This window comes from Quercus robur, chromosome 2 (assembly GCF_932294415.1).
Source record: "Quercus robur chromosome 2, dhQueRobu3.1, whole genome shotgun sequence".
NCBI lineage: Eukaryota > Viridiplantae > Streptophyta > Magnoliopsida > Fagales > Fagaceae > Quercus > Quercus robur.
This window is the reverse complement of record NC_065535.1, coordinates 72,884,117-72,911,603: the sequence shown is the minus strand read 5'-3', so window position 1 is coordinate 72,911,603 and position 27,487 is coordinate 72,884,117. Positions and strand designations below refer to the sequence as shown.

General features: G+C 33.6%; 4 protein-coding genes and 1 pseudogene across 4 annotated transcripts in view; 2 read left to right on the top strand and 3 right to left on the bottom strand.

Moving 5' to 3' along the window:
- LOC126714926 (G-type lectin S-receptor-like serine/threonine-protein kinase SD2-5) overlaps nucleotides 1-19,431 on the top strand; it is a 100,996-nt gene extending 81,565 nt beyond the window's left edge. Inside the window, exon 3 of the transcript XR_007651707.1 lies at nucleotides 19,305-19,431. The gene's annotated coding sequence lies outside the window, so the exon portion shown is untranslated. The remainder of the gene's footprint in view (nucleotides 1-19,304) is intronic.
- Nucleotides 1-25,819, bottom strand: part of LOC126714933 (WAT1-related protein At5g40240-like) — a 69,445-nt gene extending 43,626 nt beyond the window's left edge. The window contains exon 1 of the mRNA XM_050415353.1: nucleotides 25,733-25,819. The gene's annotated coding sequence lies outside the window, so the exon portion shown is untranslated. The remainder of the gene's footprint in view (nucleotides 1-25,732) is intronic.
- LOC126714925 (G-type lectin S-receptor-like serine/threonine-protein kinase SD2-5) lies at nucleotides 11,700-19,431 on the top strand. Its single transcript, XM_050415340.1, has 3 exons — nucleotides 11,700-11,999; nucleotides 16,199-18,725; nucleotides 19,208-19,431. The coding sequence occupies exons 1-2, from the start codon at nucleotides 11,973-11,975 to the stop codon at nucleotides 18,701-18,703; spliced, it is 2,532 nt and encodes an 843-aa protein (XP_050271297.1). The 5' UTR covers nucleotides 11,700-11,972; the 3' UTR covers nucleotides 18,704-18,725; nucleotides 19,208-19,431.
- On the bottom strand, nucleotides 19,475-22,064 carry LOC126702976 (WAT1-related protein At5g40240-like; annotated as a pseudogene).
- Nucleotides 22,920-25,734, bottom strand: LOC126714936 (WAT1-related protein At5g40240-like). The gene is made up of 7 exons (XM_050415355.1): nucleotides 25,512-25,734; nucleotides 25,351-25,413; nucleotides 25,101-25,217; nucleotides 24,287-24,521; nucleotides 23,956-24,114; nucleotides 23,643-23,794; nucleotides 22,920-23,465 (listed from the first exon to the last, which is right to left on the bottom strand). Exons 1-7 carry the CDS (start codon nucleotides 25,703-25,705, stop codon nucleotides 23,327-23,329), a joined length of 1,059 nt encoding a protein of 352 aa, XP_050271312.1. The 5' UTR covers nucleotides 25,706-25,734; the 3' UTR covers nucleotides 22,920-23,326.
- Nucleotides 25,820-27,487: the final 1,668 nt, after the last annotated feature.

Below are 27,487 nucleotides of genomic sequence, written 5' to 3'. Positions count from 1 at the left end.
GTGTGTTTGAATTACCATAATGTTATTTGCATTGTATTTTGTTGAAAAATTAATGATGAAAAATTAATGAAAAACCCATAAAAAGATTAGTTATAATCTCAAATACAAAGAAAAAGAGAAACACATGGTATAATCCCAAATATAAAGAAAAAGAGAAATGTCATTCCTATAAATCATAATATTTTGTTTCCTCTCCCAAGGTATCCTAAGAAAGAAATTATAAATTAGCATATATTTAGATGAGATTAAATGATTTTAGCAAGAATTTACATAGCATTTAATTTAAAAAATAACAAAGCTATTTAGAAAATAAAATAAACAAATGGGAGGCAAAAGACCATGTACTAAAACAAAATAAGAAATTAGCAAGATGGTAATGTATTTTGATATGATGGAAGTGATTTGATAAACTGTGATCAAAGGAAAATAACCATTACTCAAAAGAAAAAGTGGAAAACATTTAAAATGTACCCAAAAAAAAAAAAAAAAAGAGAAGTGAAGATCAAGAGTATTGTAAGCACATTGAAATACTTACCAAATTGAGACGATGACTTTTTGTTGAATTGTTATCTCTAATCGAAGAAATCATCTCAATCTTAGTAAAGAAAATCTAGAGTTTCTTGATGGGTGTGTTTTCGTTTATTTTCTTCGTGGGTGTGTTTTATACTATTCATTTTCATATGACAATTTATTTTGTCATAATGCACTTTGGCATAACTTAATATATGACCGTTCAAGAGAATGTGTAAGGTCATTGTTGATGCCCAATTTTGCAAATCTATATCCAAAAGCCCATGATGAAGAAATCCCAATGAAAAGTAAGGCCCAAAGACCCACCAAGAAGACCGAAGAGCAAGAAGGTCCAAAGAAAGAAGTGCAAGGGAAATGGATCTGCAGCAAAATACAAATCTGCCACAAAATACAAATTTGCCACAGAATACAGTTCTTTAGCAGAATGGCTTTGGCAGACAAAGACAAATTAGGCCCAAGATCCTTTTGATCCAATCAACATTATTTGGCCCATAAAGGCCCAAATCCTTTTGTATAAAAAAGATAAGCGTGGAAACTAATATGAAGAAGCACGATGAAAAGGAATAAGGAACGACAGGAAGTGTCAGCAGCAGGAATCATGCGAAGGAAAGAAAAGCCAAATTAAAGGAAAATGACAAACGTAGCAGGAAACGCGTGAAGAAATAAGACAAAACATGCAGCAGACCAAAACAAAGCTAATCTGCTACGGCAAAAACGGCGTGGGAGGCAAACACAGAAGATAGCAGAGCAAGCACAGAAGGGCCAGGGCACCACCAACCTATACCCAGCCAATACAAGGGAGGTGGTCCCACGGTCAAAGGGATTCAGAGGGCGTGGTTTGGTGGTGGGGGGAAAGGGGGTCTATATTTGGTTTCCTGCCATAACTTCTTTTGGGAATATGTCTTGTTGGGATAGTATCTTACCCAAAAGAAGTAATAAATGGTTGGGACCATCTGGTGCATGCCATAGAGCTAGGTAGTAAGGTAGAGGTATACAGTAGGAACAAACAAAAAGGAATTTTGTGGTGAAATGAGTAATGGTGCAGTAGACATGTACTGTACTGAGCAATGGCAGGGGCAAACAATGGATGAGTGGGTAATCTTGAAAGGATGCCCACAACAAACCAAAAACAATTGGTGAAGCCCTAAGGGTAAAAGGGAGAAATCCCATTGAATCAGTTGGCTATAAAAGGAAGGTAACCACGGCAGATTAGAGGGGCGGAATTTAAGAGGAAAAAACAGGGTAAGAGGAAAAAACAGGGGAAAAGGAAAAAAAACAAGGGAAGAGAGAAAAACACTAAAAGAGGGAGACCGAATGGAGGGAAGCACTTAAGGAGAAAAACCCATGGTAAGAGACTAGTAAGCACCCAGAGAGAGGTACCCAAGAAAAGGAAAGACCAAAATGGGAAACAACCCACAGCAAGATAGTAGTTAGAAATTAAGAGTAAAAATAGAATGGAGTAAAAGAAAGAAAGTGGTAAAACAAAAAGAGAAAATACGGTAGGAATAGGGGCATGCATCAATAGACCATCTTTTCCCTCCCTCACCTACTCTTTGATGTCCCCAAAAGTAATAACTAGTAGCCATTTAGGCCTATTCTCCAAAATGCACAACTTTGATGGCAAAAGCTTATGACAAGGTTGTTCAGGTTGGGGTTTGGGTTCTTTCTTGGTTTACTTATCCTATGGGAAGATTCCATACTTGATTTTGATTGCAAATATATTTGATTTCTTTTATTATAACTTATATCTGCTGTATTTAGTCATCCTGCCGTAACACGTTTTTTATCACGTTTGTTGCATTAGTTGTCCTACTGTGGTATCTTTACTTTTTGTACTAGTTATTCTGTTGTAGCACCTTTTCATTATATGTACCGTGTTAGCTATTATACTGCTAAACTTGTCTTGCAGAAGCTTTCTTCTTTATTTGTTATTACGTGTTTCACTGTTGACACAAACTAATCATTATCCTGCCATAAGTATATATATATATATATATATATATACATATATCTTGTTTCTCATGTTCTGCAAAAAATATATTTTATATATGTATATGTGAATACGTATAAGTATATATACTCATATATGTATGTATATATTTGAGAATATGCTAACCCATTTAAACTAACATTTGTTTGATGGGTATTTTCTTTGGGTTTTAGATTTGTTTATGTGCAGGAAGTAGAAAAGTATTTATGCGGTAAAAACGAAGAGCAGTCATTCATATTGCAGAAGGCTTTAAAGCACGGCAGAAGGCTTTAAAGCACAGCAGACAGCTTTAAAGCACAACAGACAGCTTTATTGCATAGCAGGCAGCTTTATTGCACAACAGAAGGCTTTACGGCAGAAAGCTTCATTGCACAGCAGGAAGCTTCATTGCACAGAAGAAAGTTTTGCTACATAGCAAAAAAAGTCATTCCTGCGGCAGAAACTGGAGAAAAAAACTTCTACGGCAGAAATAGAGGATAAGCACCATGTTCTGCCCGCCGTAAGCGTGCTCCTGGCAGACGAGACATAGTTTGCGCACAAGCCGGACCAAATTGAGTTGCAGTTGGACCGGTCCCAACTCCCTTACTCAGAATACTCGGGCCTAATACCGCAGGAGGTAGCCCAGCCCACTTTAACCACAAAAAGGCCCACCACAGTCATAAACTCATAATGCAATATTGGGTGTGTTTTCTACTATTCTGTTCATATGACAATTTATTTTGCCATAATGCACTTGGGAATAGTTTAGTATTCATATGTTCATTCAAGAGAATGTGTAAGGTCATAAACTAATAATGCAATTTTGATTTTCTTTTTTTATGTCCAATTTTGAATATTTTAATATTTAATATGTTTAGTATTTTATATATATATATATATATATATGTATATGTATATGTATAATGTTAAATATCTTGGAGTGTTAAGTGGTATTTCTATTTATATCATATCTCTTTTACTATAAATTACCACCAACAAAGTGGAATGTTGAAGATAATCCCACCATTTGTAGTTCTATGTCACATGTTTAATAAAATGCCTATGAGAAGGGTTTTCAAAAAAAAAAAAAAAAGGATGGTATGTCCGATGAAGAATTCCTACTTTTTTATTTTGGTTTTTATTATTATTTATAAATAAAGTATTTTATGACTACATGTTTTCAATGAAATAATTATAGCATTATTATGTCGGTAAGTTACATGTATTTAACTATTATTTTAGAATGCCTTTCAAAAAAAAAAATCATTATTTTAGAATGTGTAAAGTCATCTTTAGATATTTAGATATTAATATTTTATTATAGTTGGTAAGTTACATGTATTTAATTATTATTTTAGAATGTGTAAAATCATCCTTAGATATAAATATTTTTTAACAATGTCATTTTTTTTTATAAAGATATCATGGCCGCTGATGTGGCTGAACTGGAGCATAGCAACAATAAATGCTATGCTTCAACTTTTAGAAATGTATTTTTTTTCTTTCTTCCTTTAAGTTGAAAAGGCTCACACAAAACCGGCTTGAACGTTTTTTATTTTTAATTTCTTTCTCCTTTAAGTTGAACTGAAAAGGCTTTAGGTCATGGGCTTGATAGTGGAACTAAATAAATAAGAGGTGGGCTAGATTTATTATGCAAATTTATTTTTAAAATATATTTTTCCTTCATCTCTCCATTTTCTGCGAAAAGGGGAGACACAGAGCAGGATCTAATTCCCAGCAGGAGGATCCTTCTTTTGTTTCGCATTTGTCATTGGACAAATCAAGTCAAGAGGAATCCAAATGACAATAACTAGTACCGATTGATGGAGGAGAGACATATGTAGGTTGGTACAATTGGGGGTATCGCCATATTCAGGATTGAAAGAGATACCGTATTGGTTTGGCTTTTTTCGATTGTTCCTGGTCTATTGAATAGAGTAGCCATTTTTTTTCCCGGGAGCACATAACATTTTTTTTATAGGCAATTTACTTTTCATAGTTACCCCGATAGAGTACTTTTCAGATTCAACCTACCCCTTCTTCTAGCTCCAATTTTTTGTAACCTATATGACTAATTGGGAGCAATCTATCTATCTTATCAAAATGAATTGCACACTCTGGATTCTCGATGTATGCGTCCCAATCCAAGGAAGGAGAATGCTAATAAAAGATCAAAGATCCACTCCAACTTCTTGTGATTTGAGACTGGGGGGGATATCTTTTTTGCTACTGCACTGTTTCTTCTAGTTTCTACTGCTTTTTTATACTTCAAATATAAGTATAGTATAAACCTTAAGTAAAAATGATTCATTTGAATGAAACTTGAGTTATTTATTAGTTCTTATCAATGATTAAGGAAAAGAAAAGGGATTCCAATTCCAAGTCTTAAATGAAATGAGTGGACTTGATGGAATCAGCAGTATATAGATCCAATACAATAGATAGTAAGAAAGAACTAGATGAACCTTTCTACCACTCTATCTATTATATGTAGATCTATATGTAAATAGCACTCCGATTTTCTTTCTTCGCTACACCCACTCGTCTCTCTTCCAATCAATCAAAAGTAGATTTTTTAAGTGTTTAAACTCAATGAAATTTGCCACTCCGAGCTAAAAATGAGTGGCTTGTAGTAGTTTTTCAATAGGGAAAGTCGTTTCTCTTTGAACCTAGAACTAGATGATGAATCAAAGTTCTTGCTTTTTTGAGTAAAAATCATCTTTTCAGATTGCTAATTAGGACCGTTCCACTCGTGCCCCCTTGGGCGGGTCTTTCTTGCACTCACCTTAAGGAACCTATGGCCATTTTTATATAAGTCGAAGGCGACCACTAAATTGTTTGAATAAGACGTACTAGTCACTGACTGAAGGAGAAAGACTAAGACAACTCTTTTTGGGTAATGCTATAAAGAAAGACGTGTCTCTCGGTCTCCTCGATACACTACCTTAGACAGCTTGCATGAACAAAAAGGAGGCGTACTAAAGGTGCTCTCCTTACGTAAGTTAACAAAGTAAGGGAGATTTTTCTTTCCACAAAAGCAGCTAGCAAGGGTTCCAAACCTTATGTTACTTAGTCAGTAAGTCCATTCGCGGGTATGGCGAAGCAAGGAAAGCGGCTAGAAAGACAAAGAGCTAATGATGACTAGCCTTAACAAGCGCCTACTCCTCGAACTTCCATTTCAATGTGTCTTTCCCAAAATCTTTGGTATGCCTTTTCTTGGTAAGAAGTAATGGGAAAGTCGATAGGGAAATCTAGGGTTCAATATCCCCTATGTTGAAGAAAGGGGCGGATGCTTCCCTCTAAACCGGTCTTTCATAGATAAGGGTATAGTCTCACTTCTTCTATCGAGGGGTTTTCCCTCTCTTTGAATTTAGCTTTCTGCTTCAAGTTTGCCAGTGATGGAAATCTTTCTCGACTCACAGATAAGGGATGTATGATTCCCGAACCTTAACAAAAAGGATGGAGCTCCGCGCATCCCTTGATCTCCACCTAACCGGGGCTAGGCTAGTTTCAGTCTTTGGTTCCTGACTTGATGGGATGGGAGTCACAAGGCTTTATAGAAAGCCAAGGAGCGGGGTTTAACGAGATTCGCTTTGGTTTTTATACTTTGACCTTGCTTATATATCAAGGTTGAGTCTAACTCCTTATGTCTCGGAAAGACAGATGTCCTTTCTGATACATTGGACTAAGGTGACTAACCCACAGGACCAGAGATGAGACAGAGATTGAGACAATGATTTATCGAAGAAACTGTGCCCGAATCAAGGAAAGCAACTGTACCTGAGAAGAAAGAAAGAGATATTCATTTTGAATAGCCTTTAAGAGATAGGGGGTGCCACAAGCCTAGGTCCCCAACGAAGATATTTGATATTGGTTTGGTGGACAGAGTCTAGGTCGCCAAACCTAAGCCCCCCGACAAAGAGTATGGATTACTATGTCTCAAAAATGAGTCTTGCTTAGGTTGAAGCAAATGCCAGTATAGTTGCTGTTCTTATGCCGCTTTTAGTAGATCAAACGCTTTTAAACAAATGACGTGGCAGCTGATGTGGCACAATGTGAGAGCAGCAACATTAAACGTTACGCTTCAGCTTTTAGTAATAATATAGATGAGTATAGTTAACAAAGTAAGCTTTATATATATATATATATATACACACACACACGAAGCTAATATACATTGAAAAACTCTGTTAATTTTTTTTTTCCATATTTAATAGTACATATCTTAATTTAAACGTTTTCTTAAAATACTTAAACAAAAATGATTCAATTTGATTGAATTATAATTCTTTTATCAATGATATTATAGTATCTTATTTTGCCTAGTTTTATTATTATTTTGACACAATAATGATCAATTTTTTTTTTTCAATTCCATCTCTTATTTTTTATATTAAAAATTATATATATATATATATATATAAATTGTATTCTTGAATTTTTAACCACTCAGTATTTTTCTATAATTTTGATGATTAGACCTTAATTATTGAAATATATGTTCGAATTAAACATGCATGTGGCATACACCCACACACACGTAGCATGATCTTCAATTAAAAATGTTTTTACATAATTTTAAATTAGAATAAAATTGGAAAATAAATAATATAGATATTTGTATTATTTTGCTTTAAAGTATGGCGAAAAATTATAGACTCAATAATTTAATTCACTTATCCATATCCTAAATTAGTTGGATTGGACAATATCTTACAAAAATATACTGAAATACATAAATATTCTATTAAATTAGAAAATCGCAAAAAGAAGGGGAAAAATAACCTATATAGTCTTTCTTTTAGTGTCAATATTTCATAACAACTTATATAGTCTTTCTTTTAGTGTCAATATTTCATTTAAATCAATGATGTACACAAACAGACTCCAATTTATGAGATCTCATTTCCATTTTTATGCTAAACTAGTCGCAGACCCACGCGCTACGCGTGATAATTATTTTAGAGTTATTTCATAAATGAAGAGAAATATAGCATAGAAAAGATAATGAAAAAATTTATAATAAGATGATAAGAATAAGAAGAAACAAAATAAATGAAGAGAAATGGAAAGATGAAGAGTGATATTAAGGTAGATGGTAGTGAAGAGATGAAAATGTGAAAGGAATGAGAAATGTTGGAGAAAGTGTAAATGTTAAAAAAAATGGGTACGGTTTTATAAGGAATTTTATTTATTTATTTGTATTTAATTAAAACATTATATGTTTAATTTAAAAAAAAAATGAGAGAAAATATTAATAATTTAATGATATGGAGGATATGGCTGAATTAAAATGGTCGATTGTTATAGAGCTATTGATTTTAGCTTGAATATCTATATATATAAATATATATATATATATATATATATTGCAACATGAAAAATGATAAACCCTATCCATATAACTAAATTAAAGTTGCTTTATGATAATGAGTTAACAAAACGAATTGGTGGTTACCAGAGAGCTAAGCATTTTTTTTTTTTTTGAAAGAATAAACCTAAAAGCTAAACATGAATTTTCTTGTTTTATTGCTTGTCATTTGGTGAGATTGAAGCCTCGCATAAATTAATGGAGCCTCATTAGACTTATCAACCATTAGAGCTCTAAAGAATACCAAAAACAAAAAATTAGTATAAATTAGTACTTACCCTTTGCAAGTCAAGAGGTTATACATACAATCTAACGTACATCATTACCCAAAAATGTTTCAACTCACCACATAGCAAAGTAATCACGCAAATGAACTTTGAAATATCCATTTGGTGTTACGATCGATGGTATGTAGCTTTTAGGAAAAAATATGTAATAGTGGTAAATTAAACAATACCATTCAACTATTCAGATTTATCACGACATGAGGAGAACATGAATGCATTATGGACCCCTTTGTTCCTTATGGCCCATACAAAATTTAAACTATTGGAATTAAGAAGAAATAGATTTCTAAATATATAAATAGAATAATTTTGGTTAGAAGCCAATCACTCTACACATGAGGAGAGAAAAAAAAAATCAAATGAAAAGATAAAGTATCAAGTCTAAAAGGAATTTCATAGAACAAATGTCATGTTGTACAAAAATAACATATATAGAACAACTACATAGGTGAATTCAAAGAAACCCAAACTAAAATTTAAAGAAAAACACATGTAATAAAATTAACAGTTAAAGAGAGAGAAAAAAAAAAAAAAACTTAAATCACAAAACTAAATTGTATCAGCTCAATATAAAGTTCTAAAGAACACAACAATTTATCAACCTAAAGCAAAGATGAAAGAAAAATTAAAAAAAAATCCACCACAAAATTGAGAGAGCGAGAGAGAGAGAACCCTTTTTTTTTTTTTTTTTTTGGTGAGGGAAAAGTATGTAAAGAATGGAAGAGAGTGATAAATTTATAGTAAAAGGTTGTGAATAAGAAAGAACAAAAAAAAAAAGGAAAATGAAGAGAAAGATGAATGGTGATATTATGGTAGAGGGCAGTGGAGAGATGAAAAAGTAAGGGATATAGAAATGTTGAAGAAAGTGTAAATATTTTTAAAAAAATGAGTAAATGTTAAAAAAATTATAGGAAAATTGAAAAGCAAAATGATAATGACGTGGACGCTGATGTGGCTCAACTGGAGCATAACAATAATAAATGCTACGCTTAAACTTTTAGATATATATATATATATATATATGCTACGTCTACAACATTTTTACAACAAATCACATGTGGTTAGTTGTTATTGGTTCAAATTTGAAACTAACACTAAGATTACTTTTTTGCTCTAACAATAACAACCAGTACCAACCTACCACTTAGAATTTGTTGTAAAAATGTTATAGACATATCATTTATCATAGATATAGATGTATGTGCCAAATGTTATGGAGCTCATATATGGAATAAATAAATGCATTTATTAATATTGTATTTCTCCTTATTTGTGAGTATTAAATATTTATCCTTATGAATTTCTTTTGAATGGTTCAACAATCTTCTCTTGCTTAAGGCAAAGTTTTGTCTTTTCTTAGCTGGCTGTTCATTCACCTCCTTAAAGAGAAGTACCAATTTCATACAATATTGGAAATTTCAAATAGAAAAATAGCAAGCATATCTTTGGAAGTCTAAATTCAATATCTAAAAAGGCTAGTGTCATTGATCTTTAAAATAGAACTACAAAACCTTATAAGAAAAACGTATTAGTCCAACAACAAATGGCAATTCACACTTTGATGCAATTTGCATTCCTCGTATGGCCAAAATAAAATAAAAAAACAGCTACTCAAAAAAAAAAAAGCAGGATTGCAAGAGCATGTTTGCTACAATTATTGAATACATTACATTTTTTGTGCACAAAGCCATAAATAAGACTTTTTTTTTGGATAAAATCACCCACCTATAATTTAAAGGATTATGTTAACAGGTGCCCTTAGGGCAATTGTTAATAAACCATAATAGGAAAGTTTTGACATTATTTTCATGGGAATTATAAAAAGTTGTCAACAACATTTATTGTTTTATCATTCTCCTAATAAAAGATTTCTAAAAATAGTTCCTAAACCAACGCCCTAAGGGCATTGAGTAACATTTCCCTAATTTAAATACATACAATCTCATAAGTCCTCTGTTTGTCCTTTGTATAGTTCTTTAATTATTAAAAGAAATACATAATTTTTCGTTGGGACAAGTTAAAAATTAATTCTGTAAAATTTGGGACCTTATCTCCTATAATTGGTGAATATATGCAATACCTACAGCGTAACAACTGTTCCAATAACAAAGTGTGAAATAATTTAAATAAAACACACACACACGCGCGCACACACACACACACACACAAGTTCAAACTGACAACTAACTTATTAAACCATAAAAACATTCTTGACCCATTTATCGTCAACAACCAAACAACTCCAACTCTCAATAATCCTTCCCAACCACAACCTACCAAATTTGGAAAAAAAAAAAAAACCATTTCCCATATACTTTTTTCATGAGAAACAAAGAAAAGAAAAGTTGTGAACTCTCTCCATAATTTGCTTTCTGATTTGTTATACCAATAACATATATGCAAGCAAAGACAATGTCTTGAGGGACCAAATAAAATCCGTGACACCAAGTGGGTAGAGATTGTCTCTGATATTATCATTTACAAACATAATTTTGAAACCTGGATTGTTCAAAGGATTGTAAAAGGGGAAGGTTCAAGATTTTTAAAGTTAGACTAAAGTTAAACTAAAGTCATACCGTGATAACATTATAATTAATTTAATAATTAATTAAAAATATATATTAAATTAGTAAAAATATAAAAATTGGCCAAAATAATTCAAATAAATATAAATGTTTATATTTCAAATGTATTTTTCATATCATAACATTCATAAGACAAATAAGTAATATTAAATCATAATCAAATATAAAAAAATATTGAGTTTCTCAATCAATGGATATATATATATATATATATATTTATATATGAGAGAGAGAAATTAATATACTTAAACTTTTTTCTTAGAGTTCAATATTCTAGGCAAGTCTTCATTTAAATTATCTTAAATCATCCATTTGATTACCCAATACCATTTAGAAGGCGTTTGGATCCTGCTGAAACTCAAGTCTGCGTTTTGCGTTTTACCTTTTTTTTTTTTTTTTTTTTTTTCGCACCGTTTCTGATTTAGGGGGACAAGAACACTGTTCATACACTATTGAACACTGTTCACACACTGTTTGACACTGTTTACGAGTTAAAAAATATTAAAAATGGGTCCCACGATACTATTCATACATTTAAAAATTATTTTGCTACAGTGTTTTCAGTAAACTGAAAACGCTATAGCAAAATTATTTTTAAATGTGTGAATAATACCGTGGGATCCATTTTTAATTAAAATTTAGGTAAAAAAAGATGTTTGTGGTTCCGTGAACAGTGCACAGGACCCATGCTATTTCAGACCAATATGTGGCCATCCAAGTGCTAGTGGGTCCCGTGCACTGTACACGGGACCCACTGACAGGTTTGTCCCCCACGTGAAACCAACTTCAAGTAAAAAAAAAAAAAAAAAAAAAAAGAACAAAACGTGAAGAGAAAAACGCAACGTGGATAAGTGCAATCCAAACATGCACTACAGTGTCCTTGATCAATTAATGGGCGGACAAACCAATGTCAGCCCTTCTTCCAGTTTTTGTATTTTTATTTTTTAATTTCATAAATACTAACGTACAGAAGCTCAAGCCAATTTAAGAAAGAAATAAGTGGTTGAAGCCTTAAAGGCTTGCAAGCATTTGGTACGAGTGGATGACAGCTAAGCTTGCCTAAGCATGGGTTTGTCCGTCCATCATCTACAACAACTTGACCTTCACTGTGACAGTCAAGCAAAGAGACCTGCCGAAATGGTGAAAACGCAGCGAAAGCGAGAGAGACAAAGACAGTGAAGAAGAATAAGAAGCAATAGCAATGCAACCTCATTGTTTGACAGCATCTCATGGTGTTTGAAGCTTCAACAATGGCTGTAAGTACCCAAAAAAAATATCTCTGATCTGAACCTGTGATAGGGCGATTTCACTGATTTTCTTGCATAGGGCAGTTTTATGGGTTAAAAGAATCGTTTTGGTGAACGGTTCACAGTTAACCCGGTCGGACTGTATGGTCAAATCTGGGTTTCAAAACCATGTTTACAGATTGTTCAAGCACTTTTTTAATGTTGACAATGTTTTGGTTTGGAGGTTCAAGGGCTTTGATTCTAAAAGCTTTTGTTTTTGTGGTTTTTTTTTTTTTTTTTTTTTTTTTTTTTTTTTTTTTTTTTTGGGTCTGTTTGCTTGCTAAGAACCCCACAACAAATATCCATGGCTTCAAATCTGATAATTTCGTGGGGACTCCTTGCTAGAAAGGATTGGATTCTGCAATGGCATAAGTTAGGCTGATAGGCTCTTTATCCATGGAGGAAGAGAGATTGTAGATATATATTCCAGTTTTGGATGCTTCCAAATGAAACCCTGTCACCCATCTTAGATCAGTGCCTAAGACTTAGTTTAATATTTCTTGTATTTGTGTGTTATTTGGGTGTGACTTTAAAGGATGAACATGTGAATGCTTCTTTGTCTTGAGTCTAAAGGCAATTAGGAAAAAAGTCTTTGGATGACAATTACATAGTAGTTCGATGTTTAAGAAAGATGATTAAGAAGGAAGAAGGACAGGCTGTTAGGTAAGATGAGAACTAATTTCATAGTTCAGTAGTTCACTCTCCTCAAAGTGCAGATGTGTTTATCTTCCTCATCATTTAAATTTGTTAGCATGACTTCCATTTTGATGATGATGATTTGTGATGAGTACTATTTGTCATAAAACAACCTCCCATCTTAGCTAATATTTGTATGTGCATGGGTCATTATCAAGGTAGGCTGGTGAACACTAATTAAGAGTGGTGATTTTATTACTGGTTTGATTTCTAACTTTGATCGAACACAAGGCAATATATAGGCATGTAGTGAACGTCATTGAGAGTGTAATGATTCTAGTTAAACGAACTAGAAACCGTTGGCTTCCATAAGCTATAATAAGCACAACTAATGGTAGTCACATCCATGCCCTACCACTCTTTGAGCTAGATCCATTTAAAAAGAAGAAGAAATTTTAGTAAAATCTAAACCATTCATTTAGCTATAAATGGCTAGAATTTTAAGAACCCTAATTGGGTTGTTCTGCATATTCTATATAGAATCATTATTCATAAAATGGATATGTTTATGACTTTTAAAAAATGTATTAAAATCAATATCAATATAATACTAAAAGCTGAAGCGTAGTATTTAATGTTGCTACGTTCACGTTGAACCACGTCAACCGCCACGTCATTACTTTATTTATTTATTTATTTTTTCTAATTTTTTTTCATAATTTTAATATACTATTAAAAAGAAATTATTCTCAACCTATCTCGACTTTAAAGGCCAATCTTTATATATTACGGTTAATGCTGACCACTGTAAAGCCCCAACCAAGTTCAATAGTCTTTAATGCTAACCCCTCTCTGTCTTCCTGTCTTTCAAGCTTACAAAACTTCACAACCTTCCTGTCTTTCAGGCTTACAAAACTTCACAACTTCAGCTTTCTAACTGCCTCCCTGTCTTTCACGCTTTCAAAAATTCATAACTTCAGCTTTCTAACGCCAAACTCTCTCTCTTCCCTCCTTGGTCTCTTCCTCTCCTCATTTAACTGAATCACTCCTTCATACCTATTCAATTGCCACTATACTAAAAAAAAAAAAAAAAAAAAAAAAATCAGAGTCCATATTAGGTACACATTATCCCTTCCTTTTGTAATTAATATTTTGCTATTCTTTCAACTAATTGAACATTAATTCGGACCTTCTTCAAATCTATCTTAATTAGTGGTGATTCTTCCTATTCTCGATCAAGCGGTTTTTCAAAACGTTCAATTGTTGCCTATTGGAAATAGAAGACCCATTGCTTTATAACTTGAAGGAAAAAAAAACCGAATTGCACAAAACAAAACAAAACAAAAGATAGATGACAACTAGTTAGAATTTTTCCCATTGGTCTTCTATATAATTGGAGTTTTTATATTATCTCACTTTCTTTTTTTTTTTTTTTGGTTTCTATCTCTTGTACCGACAAAAGTAAAGTCTGAGAATGCAAAGCAGAGGACTAACTGCATTTACTTAAACCAACTGTAACTATCAAATCATAGATAAAAATACAAATACAAATACAAAAAAAAAAAAAAAATGTGTTCAAAGATTTGAGTACCATGCCTCTAATATTAACAAAAGGGAACATTGCACCTCCCCTAAGTATAAAACAGTTGTGATATCCCCTTTAGTTTAAAACAAAAGCAGTTTCTTTCTTATTCACACACGAGTTTGTTTATTTTTCTTTGGAAATTACAGTATTTACTAGTGTGTCCTTTTTTTACCACATTTGAAACAAACAAAATTATTTTCTTTATGTTTGTCAAATTTCTTTCTTGTAGACTTCTTTCTTATCTTTAAATCTGTTTTTATTATATCTTCTATTATTGGTTTTATATCTGTCAATATATGTCTTTTCTTTTCTTCTTTTTCTAGAGGGAGCAATCAAAGGGTCAAAGCCATATTGTTCGCAAAAAGTTCCTAATTCTTTTTTAGCAAATCTTTTTTCTTTTTCTATTTGATACTTTAATCTTAAATCATTGCATAGCCATACACTTGTTTTATTGATTGAGGATATTATGTTACCCTAAGTCAAATTAGGATAGTCTATAGTTCCGTCATTATTAGCTATGTCAAGTCTAACTTTTTGAGCAAAAAAGTAAGATAAACCGGCAATAAATTTTTCTTTCCAGTAAGATTGTTAACAATCATTTCTACTTAAAACTTTTGAAATAAAGACATCTTTATACCATCTAAAATCAGAAAGTTGTGGACATCTTAAATTAATTAAAGCATCTAAAGCTCTTTCTTTATATTGATTAGGGTCTCCAACAAAATGTTTAGGTATGGTGAAAAATAAAGTATTAATTGTTTCTTGTGAGGGGTGATTATCTGTCATTATTACACTTCCATCAGTTTCTCTTTTAATGGCTATTAGTATTTTATGTCTGTCATCATTACTTAAATAATGGTCCCACTAGCCTTTCAATTGGCCTGTAAAACCAGTAACATTTTTTTTTGAGAGGCAAACCAGTAACAATTAAGTGAACTATTTGTTGATCTCATTTTCCATTATTTTTATAGACATTGGTGGAGAAATTATAAGGTTCACATGGTGGACAAATGACGTGGTCCACCATTCCACTAAAAGACTCACACCTGTTTAAAATTGCTGAGTTAGAATTTTTTTTTAAAACAAAAACTGATTACTGACTCAGCAATTTTAAATAAGTGAGAGTCTTTTAGTGGAATGGTGGACAAGTGACGTGATCCACTAGAGGATTGTATAATTTCTCACATTGGTGCATAGTCATTTCATGTAAAAGATTTATTATTTCATATTCTGGCATTCCATCTATATTCCATTCATATATTAAATCTGGTGAATAAGATGAATTAACAAAAGTATGTCTTTCTTTAAATTATAAATCAGGGGGAGTAGGTTTAGAATACCAATTCTTTCTGGAATATATGTCATCAATTTTTCCTTTTTTACAATCTTGCGATGAAGATCCTAAAGTCGATTTATTAACTCGTAATTTGTCTGTAAATTGTGATTCTAATTTATCTATGTCTGATGATTCTATCAAATTTGTTGGTTGATTTTTGTCTTCTGATTCTTCGTTTTTTGAAGACTCAGTTTTCTTTATTGTATTTAATCTTATTTTTCAAGTTGTATCTTTAAGTGCTGTAATTTCTATTTAATATATTGAAATTATTCAAAGTTTATTCCATGATTTTTTTTTCTTTAAGAAGAAAGGGTTTTACTCGTAAATATTTGTGTTATTGTATGGTTGTGCTTCTTATGTGTTTGTTGAAATTTATTCACACGTATATTGAATTTTTCCCAACACAATGAAGTAGTTGGAGACGTTATATTAAAATTATTATTCTCGTCAAGTCGTCGAAGTGGTTGAAGCAACGATTCAACAATAAGTTTATCATTTTACAGTCAAAGAGGCGGAACGGAAGGAACTTTATAGTTATACTACAGAAAAATCAATTTCCCTTTCCGTGTATACTTGGCCTTTCTTGATTCTGGACTGTGTTTTACTTTGCAGACAATGTGTACAAGCTGGGCTTCCTGTGCTGTTCTGCTTTATCTTGTTCTATTTCTAACACCATGTTGTCCAATCCTAGTCACAGCCTTGCCAGCTCTCAGTTATCTGACTCCAAACGCTTCTACTTCATGGACCAACAGTCTTTCCGCTCCTGATTCTGTGAAATTTGATGATGGATCATTTGCGAGAATCATACTTGCACGTGAATTCAACCATTATTTTAAGACTGGTTGTGGCTGTGGCTTCTTCTATAATCAAACGCGCAACACTCATGTCTTTGCCATTTTCACTCTTTCTTATGACGACGTCAACGCTGTCAATATTTCGAAATCTAAAGATCCAAAAGTAGTATGGTTTGCTAACCCAGAGAATCCGGTTAGCATTAATGCGACTTTGCAGCTTACTTCAGAAAAAGGTTTGGTGTTAAAAGATGCTAAAGGAACTACAGTGTGGTCCACGAACATCCTCAGCAAATCTGTGGCTGGCCTAAACTTAACCGAAATGTGCAACCTCCAGCTCTTGGATGACAAGAGTGCAACAGTTTGGCAGTCTTTTGATCACCCAACAGACACACTGGTTGTTGGCCAAAAATTGGTGGCAGGGCAGCAACTCACTAGTCAAGGAGGATTGTTTTCGCTCCATGTCACCAGGCAAGGAATCTTTGCTTATGTCAGTTCTAATCCTCCCCAACGCTATTTTACTTATACAAGTGATAACACCAGTCATATTCAATTTCTTGAGGACAGAATGACTTTCTCCAGCAATACAAATACAGATTTTCCTCTTCCTTCATCAAACTTCTTCCCAAATCGGTATATGACACTCGGGGCTGACAATGGACGCTTGAAAGTGTATGATATACTTTGGGGGGAGGTATTCGATTTTTTCGATAGATTAAAAGTTCTACCCTGTCTTTTCCCTACAGTTTGCGGCAATTACGGTATTTGTAGTAACGGCCAGTGTAGCTGTCCTAGACCTATAAATGCAACAGGCTATTTTCAGGCCACAAAGGAAACGCAACCTGACCATGGCTGCTCCCTGATTACTCCCTTGTCTTGTGAAGTTTCCAAAAATCACATTCTTTTAGAGCTCAAGGAGATCACATACTTTCCCTTTACTCAAGACCCTCCAGGTATAAATCCAGCTCATCAACATATAAATTTAGATAGTTGTAAACAGGCTTGCTTAAAAGATTGTTCGTGCAAAGCTGCTTTTTATAATTCAAGCAAAAGTTTAGGGAATTGCTATTTACTATCCCAAATTTATTCACTTATGGCCGTTGATCAAGATAATACAGACTTCAAAGTATACATTAAGGTCCAAAATCCTATTCAACAGCAGACAAACCAGCAGACAAACCATAGAAAGAAGAAACAAGTAATAATGGGATCTAGCCTCGGATCTTTGCTTGTTATTTTTCTTTTAATTGGAATCTTTGCTTTACTATTTTGGAAGAAGGAAAATGCAGATGAAGCAGAGGAGTATTATTTGGATCATGTACCGGGGATGCCCACAAGATATTCTTATGATGATTTACAAGCAATAACAGAAAATTTCAATAAGGAACTGGGTAGGGGAGGATTTGGCACAGTTTTTGAAGGGACTCTACTTGATGGCACAAAAGTTGCAGTGAAGTGTCTTGATAGTTTTAGTCAGATCAAGAAATCATTTTTGGCAGAAGTTGAAACAATTGGCAGCATCCATCATATTAATTTGGTAAGACTAATTGGATTTTGTGCTGAGAAATATCATAGGCTTCTTGTTTATGAGTACATGTCTAATGGGTCTTTAGATAGATGGGTATTTCACAAAAATCCTGAGATGTTGCTTGATTGGAAACTTAGAAAGAAGATCATCATTGAAATTGCAAGGGGACTATCTTATTTACACGAGGATTGTAGGCAAAAGATAGTTCACTTGGATATAAAACCACATAACATCCTCTTAGATGAGAATTTTAATGCAAAAGTCTCTGATTTTGGGTTGTCTAAACTAGTTGACCATGACCAAAGCCAAGTTGTGACAAACATGAGAGGGACTCCTGGCTATATGGCTCCAGAATGGTTGAGTTCAATGATTACAGAAAAGGTAGATGTCTATAGTTTTGGAGTAGTACTCTTGGAGATTTTGTGTGGAAGGAGAAATTTTGATCACTCTCAGCTAGAGGAAGCAATGCATCTACTTGATCTTTTCAAGAAAAATATTGTGGAGGATCGGTTGCTCGATTTGGTTGATAAGTGCAGTGAAGATATGCAATTACATGGAGGTGAAGTTGTGAATACGATGAGAGTTGCAGCATGGTGTTTGCAAAATGATTTCACAAGGAGGCCTTCCATGTCTATGGTGGTTAAGGTCTTAGAGGGTGCTGTGAATGTTGAATCTGACCTAGATTACTTCTTCTCCAATCCATCTTTACCAAACATGAGAGCTGGAGTTGAAAATCAGGAAGTGCACATAGTTGCTGCTTCTTCATTATTTCCTTCAATTCTATCAGGACCTCGATAACTTTTCACTGTACCATAATGAGGTAATTTGCATAGTTTTGATAAATTCTTTCATCCAATAACTAATATTGGTAGTTCAAATTTGATGGGGGGTTTGAATCTTGGTCATTCCAGTGGCTATTTATTGGTACTAGCATGGCTCCTCTGTTAGTAATATACATTTCTTTATTTAATATTGTTGTTGTCCTATAGTGTTTATTCCATAGGTGACACTAAAATTTCAGTTTGAGTTGTAGACTATTTGTCGTATTGTTGGGTTTCTTCCAAAGGATCCGTGCATAATGTATAAGTTTGTACATAAGCTGCTGCCTTGCTGAGATGATATATATATATCAACAAAAAGCTTTGTTGCAGAGCTGTGGGGGTTTAGGGATGGGCTTATGCTTTGCTGTAATATGAACATACCTTGCCTTATTGTTGAGCTAGATGCAAAAGCAGTTGTGGATGTGTTTAAAAACCCAGATTATGAAAACCATGTAATATCTCCTATCTTGGATGATTGCAGGCAGCTGGCGGCAACATTTCAGCAAATCGAGTTTAATCACTGCTACCGGAAAGCTAACCAGTGTGCTGATATGCTCGCTAGAATGGGTGCCGAACAGGAGTTACATTTTCTTTTGTTTAATAGTCCGCCTGTGGAGGTTCTTTCTGCTTTTGAGGATGACTGTACTGGAGTGTATTTTAACAGGCTGTGTCCTGAACTTGGTGTAGTGTTTTAGTTTTTTGATGCATCGTTTTTTAACCAATATATATATATATATATATATATGGTTCAAACTGTCCTGGTTTAAATCACATGAGAATGGTTTGGATCCCATACCTTCAAATATATAGCTCTCCAACAAAGGGGTCTTATCATCAGACGAGGATCCCAAAGATCCCAAGCTACCATAGCAATAGGCTTCTCTCAATTCTTCTTTAGCTTTTGCCCATGTGACAGATTAAAATCAAATTGAAAATATCATTGCTCCAATAACGCTGCAACATTAGGAAGAAAAGGACAATGAATTGTGAAAAATATATGCAAGGCAATTAGCACATGCAATAGCTGATTTTTTCTTCTTGGTATAGTACTCTGATAACTGTTCTAGTCCGGAGGAAAAGGGAATCTGTGTCTCTATATTTGTGCATTTTTGTGAGAAAGAGAGAGAATTATATACTCCTAAGATAAAGAGCATTACCAAGGAATGCGACACTCTTAGCAACTGCAGTGGCTACTGATAATGGCTTGAGAGAGAAATATATACATATCAAAAGGGTAATTGTTAATGCACACATTGTACAATTTAATTTTTGAACTGAAATGTGTGTATGACGTGCAAAATATTATTGCCTTTCCCCATAGAACTGCATAAAACACAATTGATATTATTATAGTTCCATCAACAATGCAACGTTAGGAAGAAAAAAAAAATGACAAGTGAACTATTAAGAACCAAATATAATCCAGTCATGGAAATAGCATCTGCTTCTTTGAATTTATTTTAATATTCAACTCCCAAAGGTGGGAAAATTAATGTCCGTGTGTGAGGGAGAGAATACTATACCTCCCAAGATAGAGAGCATCACCAATGAATATGACACCTATAGCAGCTGTTGTGGCAATTGACAGTGGCCTGAAGATTGACATGCAGAGGTCCCTTCAAGTGCAGGATTCAAGTGTAGACAATGTTGCTGAAGGTTGAAGCAAATCCCTGATCAGAGAGAATTCCTCTGGTCTGAAGTTACCAATAGCCTTCTTTGTCACGGTAGTCCATTAGTTTCATACCGAGGATACAATGGCCATTAATGCTATATCAGCCCTTAGTCTCCAACCACTTAAGTTCATGTCTAGCATTAAAGATACTGGTTCAGATATAACTGTCGCAAACAAGTTGCATACGAACACCACAATTAGCTCTGATGGCAATATTCTCATAACTTGAATCTGTAAAATGCTATGAACAAGTAGAAGGTACTCAACAGCAAGTAGAAGGCCACCTATGACCCAATTCAATAGTGATGAGCTTAGAGGAAAATGAACTGAAAGGGATGGTGATTGAGATTTGATCTATATGATTGCAGGGCCTCATAGAGAACCACTGCCAATTCACCAATATTGATACTACAATGCCCATGATTTTAGCCTGAGTACTTGAGCTTCTTAAAGAAAGCTTTTCCATCCTTTTTGAAGCACCCTTATAATATTAAAAGGAGAAGGAATGTAAAACAGCTCAGATAAACAAACAAATAATATTCTACTCCTAATGACTTTCATCAGTAGAAGGTGTTGTCCATAAGAATCATTGAAATAACCAGTGATTTAACAATTCTTGTCCACCAAGTACATGGCTAGAAATAAGAGACATAAATAATGGTGCACTTGCATTAAATACAAGCAATCAATTATAATAAGTTAATTCATTCAAAAAGAAAAAAAATTATGTAAAGACATAAACAGAAACAAAAATAAAAGTCTGATGAACAATAAGAAAGAATGAAAGAAACCTGATAATTAGAGCAAGTATGAAAGTGAAAGCCAGTGTGAGATTGCTGATGGCTGAAGCAAGAGTGGTGAACTGTATTTTATGCCTTTATAGCCACACACCTTAGTTACAGACCTGCCTTCCCACACATAACCAATCAATATTAGAAAAATACTCTCTATCTCTTACATCAAAAAAGAAAAGAAAAATACTCATCTTTTGTTTTAACCCATTTTCATTTCCTACAAATGAAAACTAAAAAAACAATAGCTTCTTGTGTAAAATTTTCTTTCCCAATTACTCTCAGGAGGATAATTCTACAGAGGACAGAAAACTTGAATGTTGGAAGATCTAAATATATGGTATAAAAAATTAGTAAGAAATTTTTTTTTAAGAGCAAGTATTTTTCATTGGTTTATCAAAAATTTTGTGTACAGTATAGAGAATCAAATTAAGAGACAGACCGGTGAAAGATCATGAAGGCCAAGGGAAGAAGAACAAGAGTGGATAAGGCATAGTAACTCGACCCTTTCAAACTTGCTTCTTTGAACAAGATGTTTAAGACCACCTTCGTCCACTCTACTAAAACCATGGCTGAAAATGGCAGAACATCCTTATAACAACTGTTCTATGCCATCTCTCTCTCTCTCTCTCTCTCTCTCTGTGATTTCTATTATATCTATGCAGCATTATTGGTTTTGCTTCTTGGTCTATAGAGGAAAAAGGATCTATCAACGAATAGAGAAATATATATATATATATATTAATAGAACAGAAATATATATGATCAAAATTGATTAGTCTATTGAGAATTCCTAACCCATCCCAGAATCTTGGGACTATATAGCATATATATTAAAACCATTCATTCATATTAATATCTCTCAGTAATGCCATCATTGCTTTTGCTTGTGGAAAAGGGCAGATGGTGACACATATTGATTGGTTGGCTGGAATCATCAAGTTCAGTTTGTTTTGTTTTCCCCTGGTGGTAAATCAATAAAACTGAAACCACTAAGAATTTTGATATTTCTGCTTTTGCAAAATATTGCTTTTTTCTCATTAAACTTTGGACAGTGGGATCATTTAGAGATTATCCACCCTTGGAAATGGAGATCTGCAAATGAAAATGTAAAAGAAATTTGTTTATATATGACAGTAGAGACTGATAAGAATTCTGTAGATTTTTTTTTTCTAATAAATTTTGTAGATTTTGGGGTTTGCTATATAGAGTTCGGGTGTATATTGTGAGTAGGTAGTTCATGCGATATCTCAGGTTGTAGCTGTTGGAAAAGATAGTGTCCAGCCTCATGTACTTGTGTTGTAGATGTATTCACCTTTGATTTTTCAGTGTATTCTGAATTTCTTTTTTGAAATAAAAACCTTTCAATTCAAGCCATGTGTAATTATTTCTGAGCAAGGCCAACAAACTCAATTTCAATCATGCTTAATTCTCAAACCATGATACTGTAGTACATGGACTGCTACCTAAGCCTAAACATTACTTAGTGCTGGATTGGTGGAAATAGTCAACAGAACTGGTGGTTCATGATGGTTCATTTGTATTCAGTTACAACTTACAAGCCTTTTCAACTTTCACCAGATTGATTGGCAAATAGGAATAAGTTTAATTCTAATTCAAAATTAGGATAATGTCATTTTCAAAGTTATAGTTTCAATCTAGCACAATATGCATGTAATTTATGATATTTGACCAATATGCAGGGGGTAAAAAAGGGAAAAGTAAAAAACGCCGAAGGATAAACTATAACATTGAAAGTTGTAACTATACACAAAGAAGCTGCATTGGCGAATAAGCCACTACTTTTTTGGTTTATTAACTTTAAATATCAGAACATATCATAGATATTTAATCCCTCTAGGAAAAATTTACCCTATGAAGTTTCTGATCCCATGCTTCCTCTCATGTACCATGCCTAAATTGTACAATAATTGGCAATAATATTTTAGTTATGCGGCGTTAGCCTTTATCATCTCCCTGTCGATTGTCATTCCATGGATGGTGGAAGTAGTGCAACGCCATAGGCCAAAAGCAAAAAGTACTCACTGTTGGTTGTACCGTACTGGTTGGTTGGATATTTAACATTTGTGCTTGCATGTGTATGGATATTCTTATAAAACTTTCTTGTATCTTTGCATTATGTGTTTTGCAAAAGTGGGGTCTTTTGGGTGGATGATTCCAAGCAATGAACACTGTCACCAACAATTACTTTCTCCTTGGCTTGCCCCCACATCACAGTATAAAATCCAAAGGCAATTACAATAGAACCAATCAAACTGCAAAGATGACAAAGTTGCACATTATTAATGCTCAGTTGATATAATTTAAGAACATGAACATCATTGCGTCAAAAAGAAATATTGTCATTAGCAGGAATATGATTGGGATGACAAGAAGTCAAGAAGGTTTAATATCTTTATATTTGAAGATGAATGAACTAGATTAAAATTTACCTGCCAAGATGAGGAATTTCACCAAGGAATATGATTGCCATGATAACCGCAATGGCAGTGCCTAGCGGCTTGAACAGGGCCACATAAACAGGCCCCTTCTTTTGCAAACACCAAGCTAAAACACTGTTACGGATGACACTCCCACTAATTGCCTGAATTGAAGTCAATCATCGTTCAATAAAAAAGTGAGATGTTTCCAAAACCCAATTTGTAAAATTTCTTATGCTTTCATATGAATCATAGTAGAAAATAGAAAGAAAAAAATGGGCAAACTTGTTACAAAGTACATATAGCTGGAAAGGACTTGCCATACCCCATAGATAACAGCAATCACTCGAATCCTGGGTTGCAGTGCCCAAGAACTTACATTTCTTTCTGCAATTAAAGAGATAACTGCACATTGGATGGTCCCAAAGAAGCAGGAGAAAAAGACTAGGGTCATTTTTTCTGGGTACTCTTTAATAATTGCTGCCTGGAATAGCAATCAAGATCAGTACCTTTTTAACTACTCATCTACCCATCTTACTTTTCAACTACAATGAAGAACTGCAAGATGGTCTGTCATAGTCCACCAAAAAAAAAAAAAAAAAATTTTGAAAATTTGGGATGGTAAGCTGTTAAATTTGGAGGTACATTAATATTACCTGAAAAATGTTCCATGTTGCAGAAGACAGACAAGTGATTGTAAGGAGAAGGCCTCCAAGAACCCAGTTTGACATTTGTGCGAGATTTTGCTGAAGAGAGGTCTTAAAAGAGGATGAAGCCTCAAAAACTGGTGGCCCCTTATAGAAAGTCACTATGAATGCTCCTGATATTGATACTATGGTGCCTATAATTTTAGCCTGACTGCTTGTACTTCTCAGAGCTAGTTTTTCCATCCTAGAAATTAGTAATACATGATAGATTAAAGGGGAAGGGAAAAATTATAAAACATACACAGACAGCAGCAAATAACCATGGTAGCCAGAAACCCAAAACTAACCAATAAAGCCAAAGTTCAAATCCTATTGTCAAAAAAAAAAAAAAAATAATTATTATTATTAAGAAATTATATTAATACAACTGACATCATATATTTGGGGATCATTGTCAATACTATGATATACTAAATGTATAAAACAATTATAAAAAAGAAAAAGAAAAAAACAACATTATGTTTAATCTATAAATCACATGGATCATGATGCCCAGCAAACATATACAATGAGCCCAATGATTATGAAGTACAAAACATTTTCTTGGAAACTTATGACAAATAGAAATGTATAACATGGATGTGCTAATATAAGTTAACTTCATACCAACCCTCATATTCAGTGAAACATAAGATACTAAATAGTCCAACAGAACAAACAACTTCTACGGCAGACATTGCTCCCCACCCAAAATAAATTAAATTAATAATCCCCCTACTTCCATAATTTTAAATACCATTATTGTCTTATCCTATTTTCTTACCTGAAAATGACAGCAAGCAAGAATGTAAAACCTGGAATAAGGTTTCCCATAGCCATTGCAAGAGTTGGAGAGCTGTATTTGATACCTGCAATAGCACAAATCTGCTCCAAACAAATCCTGCAATATAAAGGTTTTTTTTTTTTTTTTGGGTGATAATATGCTGTTCAAAATAATTGTCACTTAAGTCTATAAAATTATCCAAATCCCAAAAAGTAATCCAAAAAAGTAAGCTTTAAATAGAATGTGCTACCCAAGGAGTCCAAGGAGGAAGAACTTTAAGAGGAGGGAGAAAGTGAGAGGAGGTCCCCTGCTTCTGCAAATAAACAAGAAAAAAGCAGTTTTTGGTGGGCATAATTCACATGAGAAATTTAGTGTTTGATGAACTCAAAGAATTAAGAGAAGAAAAGGAACCTGTAGCGGTGGAAGATGTAATACAGGGAAAGGATGAAGGTGCCAAGAGCATTGTAGTAAACAACAAAAGAAAAGTTGCTCATCCCACTTGTCATAGCTGCTTTGCTTAGTGTCACCATGCCCACGTTGCAAACCTCTACCATAACCAGTGCTGCAAAGGGCAGTACTCCATCCTTGTAATAATTTACATCCATCTCTCTCTCTCTCTCTCTCTCTCTCTCTCTCAAATGCTTTCACCAAAAGTATTTCTCTTCAGTGAGAGACAGACCCCAGGCAATCAATATATCTTTGTCCGAATGGACAAAGGCATCAATTATGTAATGATTCTCATTATCATCCATATTTAAAATAATGCTTGTTTATTACTCGAAGAAGCAGATTATGGGTTTAAAATTAGTGGGAACAGTAATAAACTAATAAATAGAAGGATTAACAAAGATTTTGACGAGATTTTCTCCTCTTCAACTTGATAAATTGTACTACACAACTGTAATTTCATTGACAATCCAAAACTTACGTCACATCAAATGACACACTCTACCTAACCTTATTGGACACACGTGACAAATCAGATCCAGATGTAAAATATTCAACATTCTCATATCATTTCATATTTAAATTGATCTGTTTTCTTCAAAACTGTCAATGATATACAATTTCTGTACAAATTTAAGCTTTAATTCCCCTCTTGAAGCTCAAAAAAACAATCTTGGTGGACCTCACTATAACTGCATTTCTGATAAGCTCTTATAAATGAAAAGGGGGAATAGCGAGTGATATACACCAAAATAAATAAATAAAGGCTCAAATGCATTTTTGGTCCCTATATTTTGGGTCATTTCTCAATTTGGTCCCTAAACTGATTTTACTCCTAAGTCAGTCAGTGATTTTTTTAAATCGTTTTTAAAATGGTCCTTGCCGTCAACCCGGTAACAGAAAAATCTGAGGTGGCAAACAAAGTGCATAGATGGCATGTTAGATGCTAATATGGCTAATAAAATAACATCAATAAATACCATGACAACATCCTTGTCAGTATTTTAATGACAAGTAAGCATTTTAATTAATAAAAAAATAAAAATAATTTTTAAAAAAATAAAAATAATTTTAAAAAAATTAAACTGAAAAAATTCAAAATCAAAAACAAAAAAAGAAAAAACTTTTTCAGAAGAACATTGTTCTTCTTCTTCCCCAGGACATGAACTTCATGTTTCATGTTCTTCCCCAAATCAAACCCATAAACATGACATCACTACTCAAAACCATATATTAATAACAATCTCCCAATCTCTCTCTATACATCATTACTCAAAACTGTGGAAGAGGAGATAGTCGGGGCAGAAAGAGAAGAAGACGAAGAGTCGTCGTCATCGGAGATAACGCAGTCGACCCAAACGACGACATTGTCAACTTGAGGGACGAGAGAGTGGAAGCGGTGCAAAACAACGCAGCACCAACCCAAGGCTTTAACATCACCAATCCTGTTGAAGATCAGAAGGAGGATAGAGTCGGGAAGACGGTTGAAGTGGTCAATGTGGGATTGCGGCTCCGAAAACGTCAGATCTGACATTGTGAAAAAACGTAGGCTAGTTGGTGATCTGAATTCGTTAGTAGAGGAAGTGGGTTTGGTGTAGATCTGGGAAATTATAATCCATGTGTTTCTGTTTCTATTTCTGCTTTACTTTCAAATTAGGATAAAGGTTTGTTCAAAGCTTTTTTGTTTTATATATATACATATTTGTTAGAACAGAAATAGAACAAAACTCTTTTTTCGATTCGCAGAGATTTGGAGTTTGAAAGATGTGAGCTAGGAATTGAAATTGGCGGTAGAGAATGGGGATTTATTATTAATAAATCCAAGAAATTAGTTGGGTTTGATTTACTAGAGGTTTATGGGTTTGATTTCTTGGATTTATTGGGTTTGATTTACTAGATGTTTGTGGGTTTGATTTCTTAGATTTATTGGGTGGTTTGTG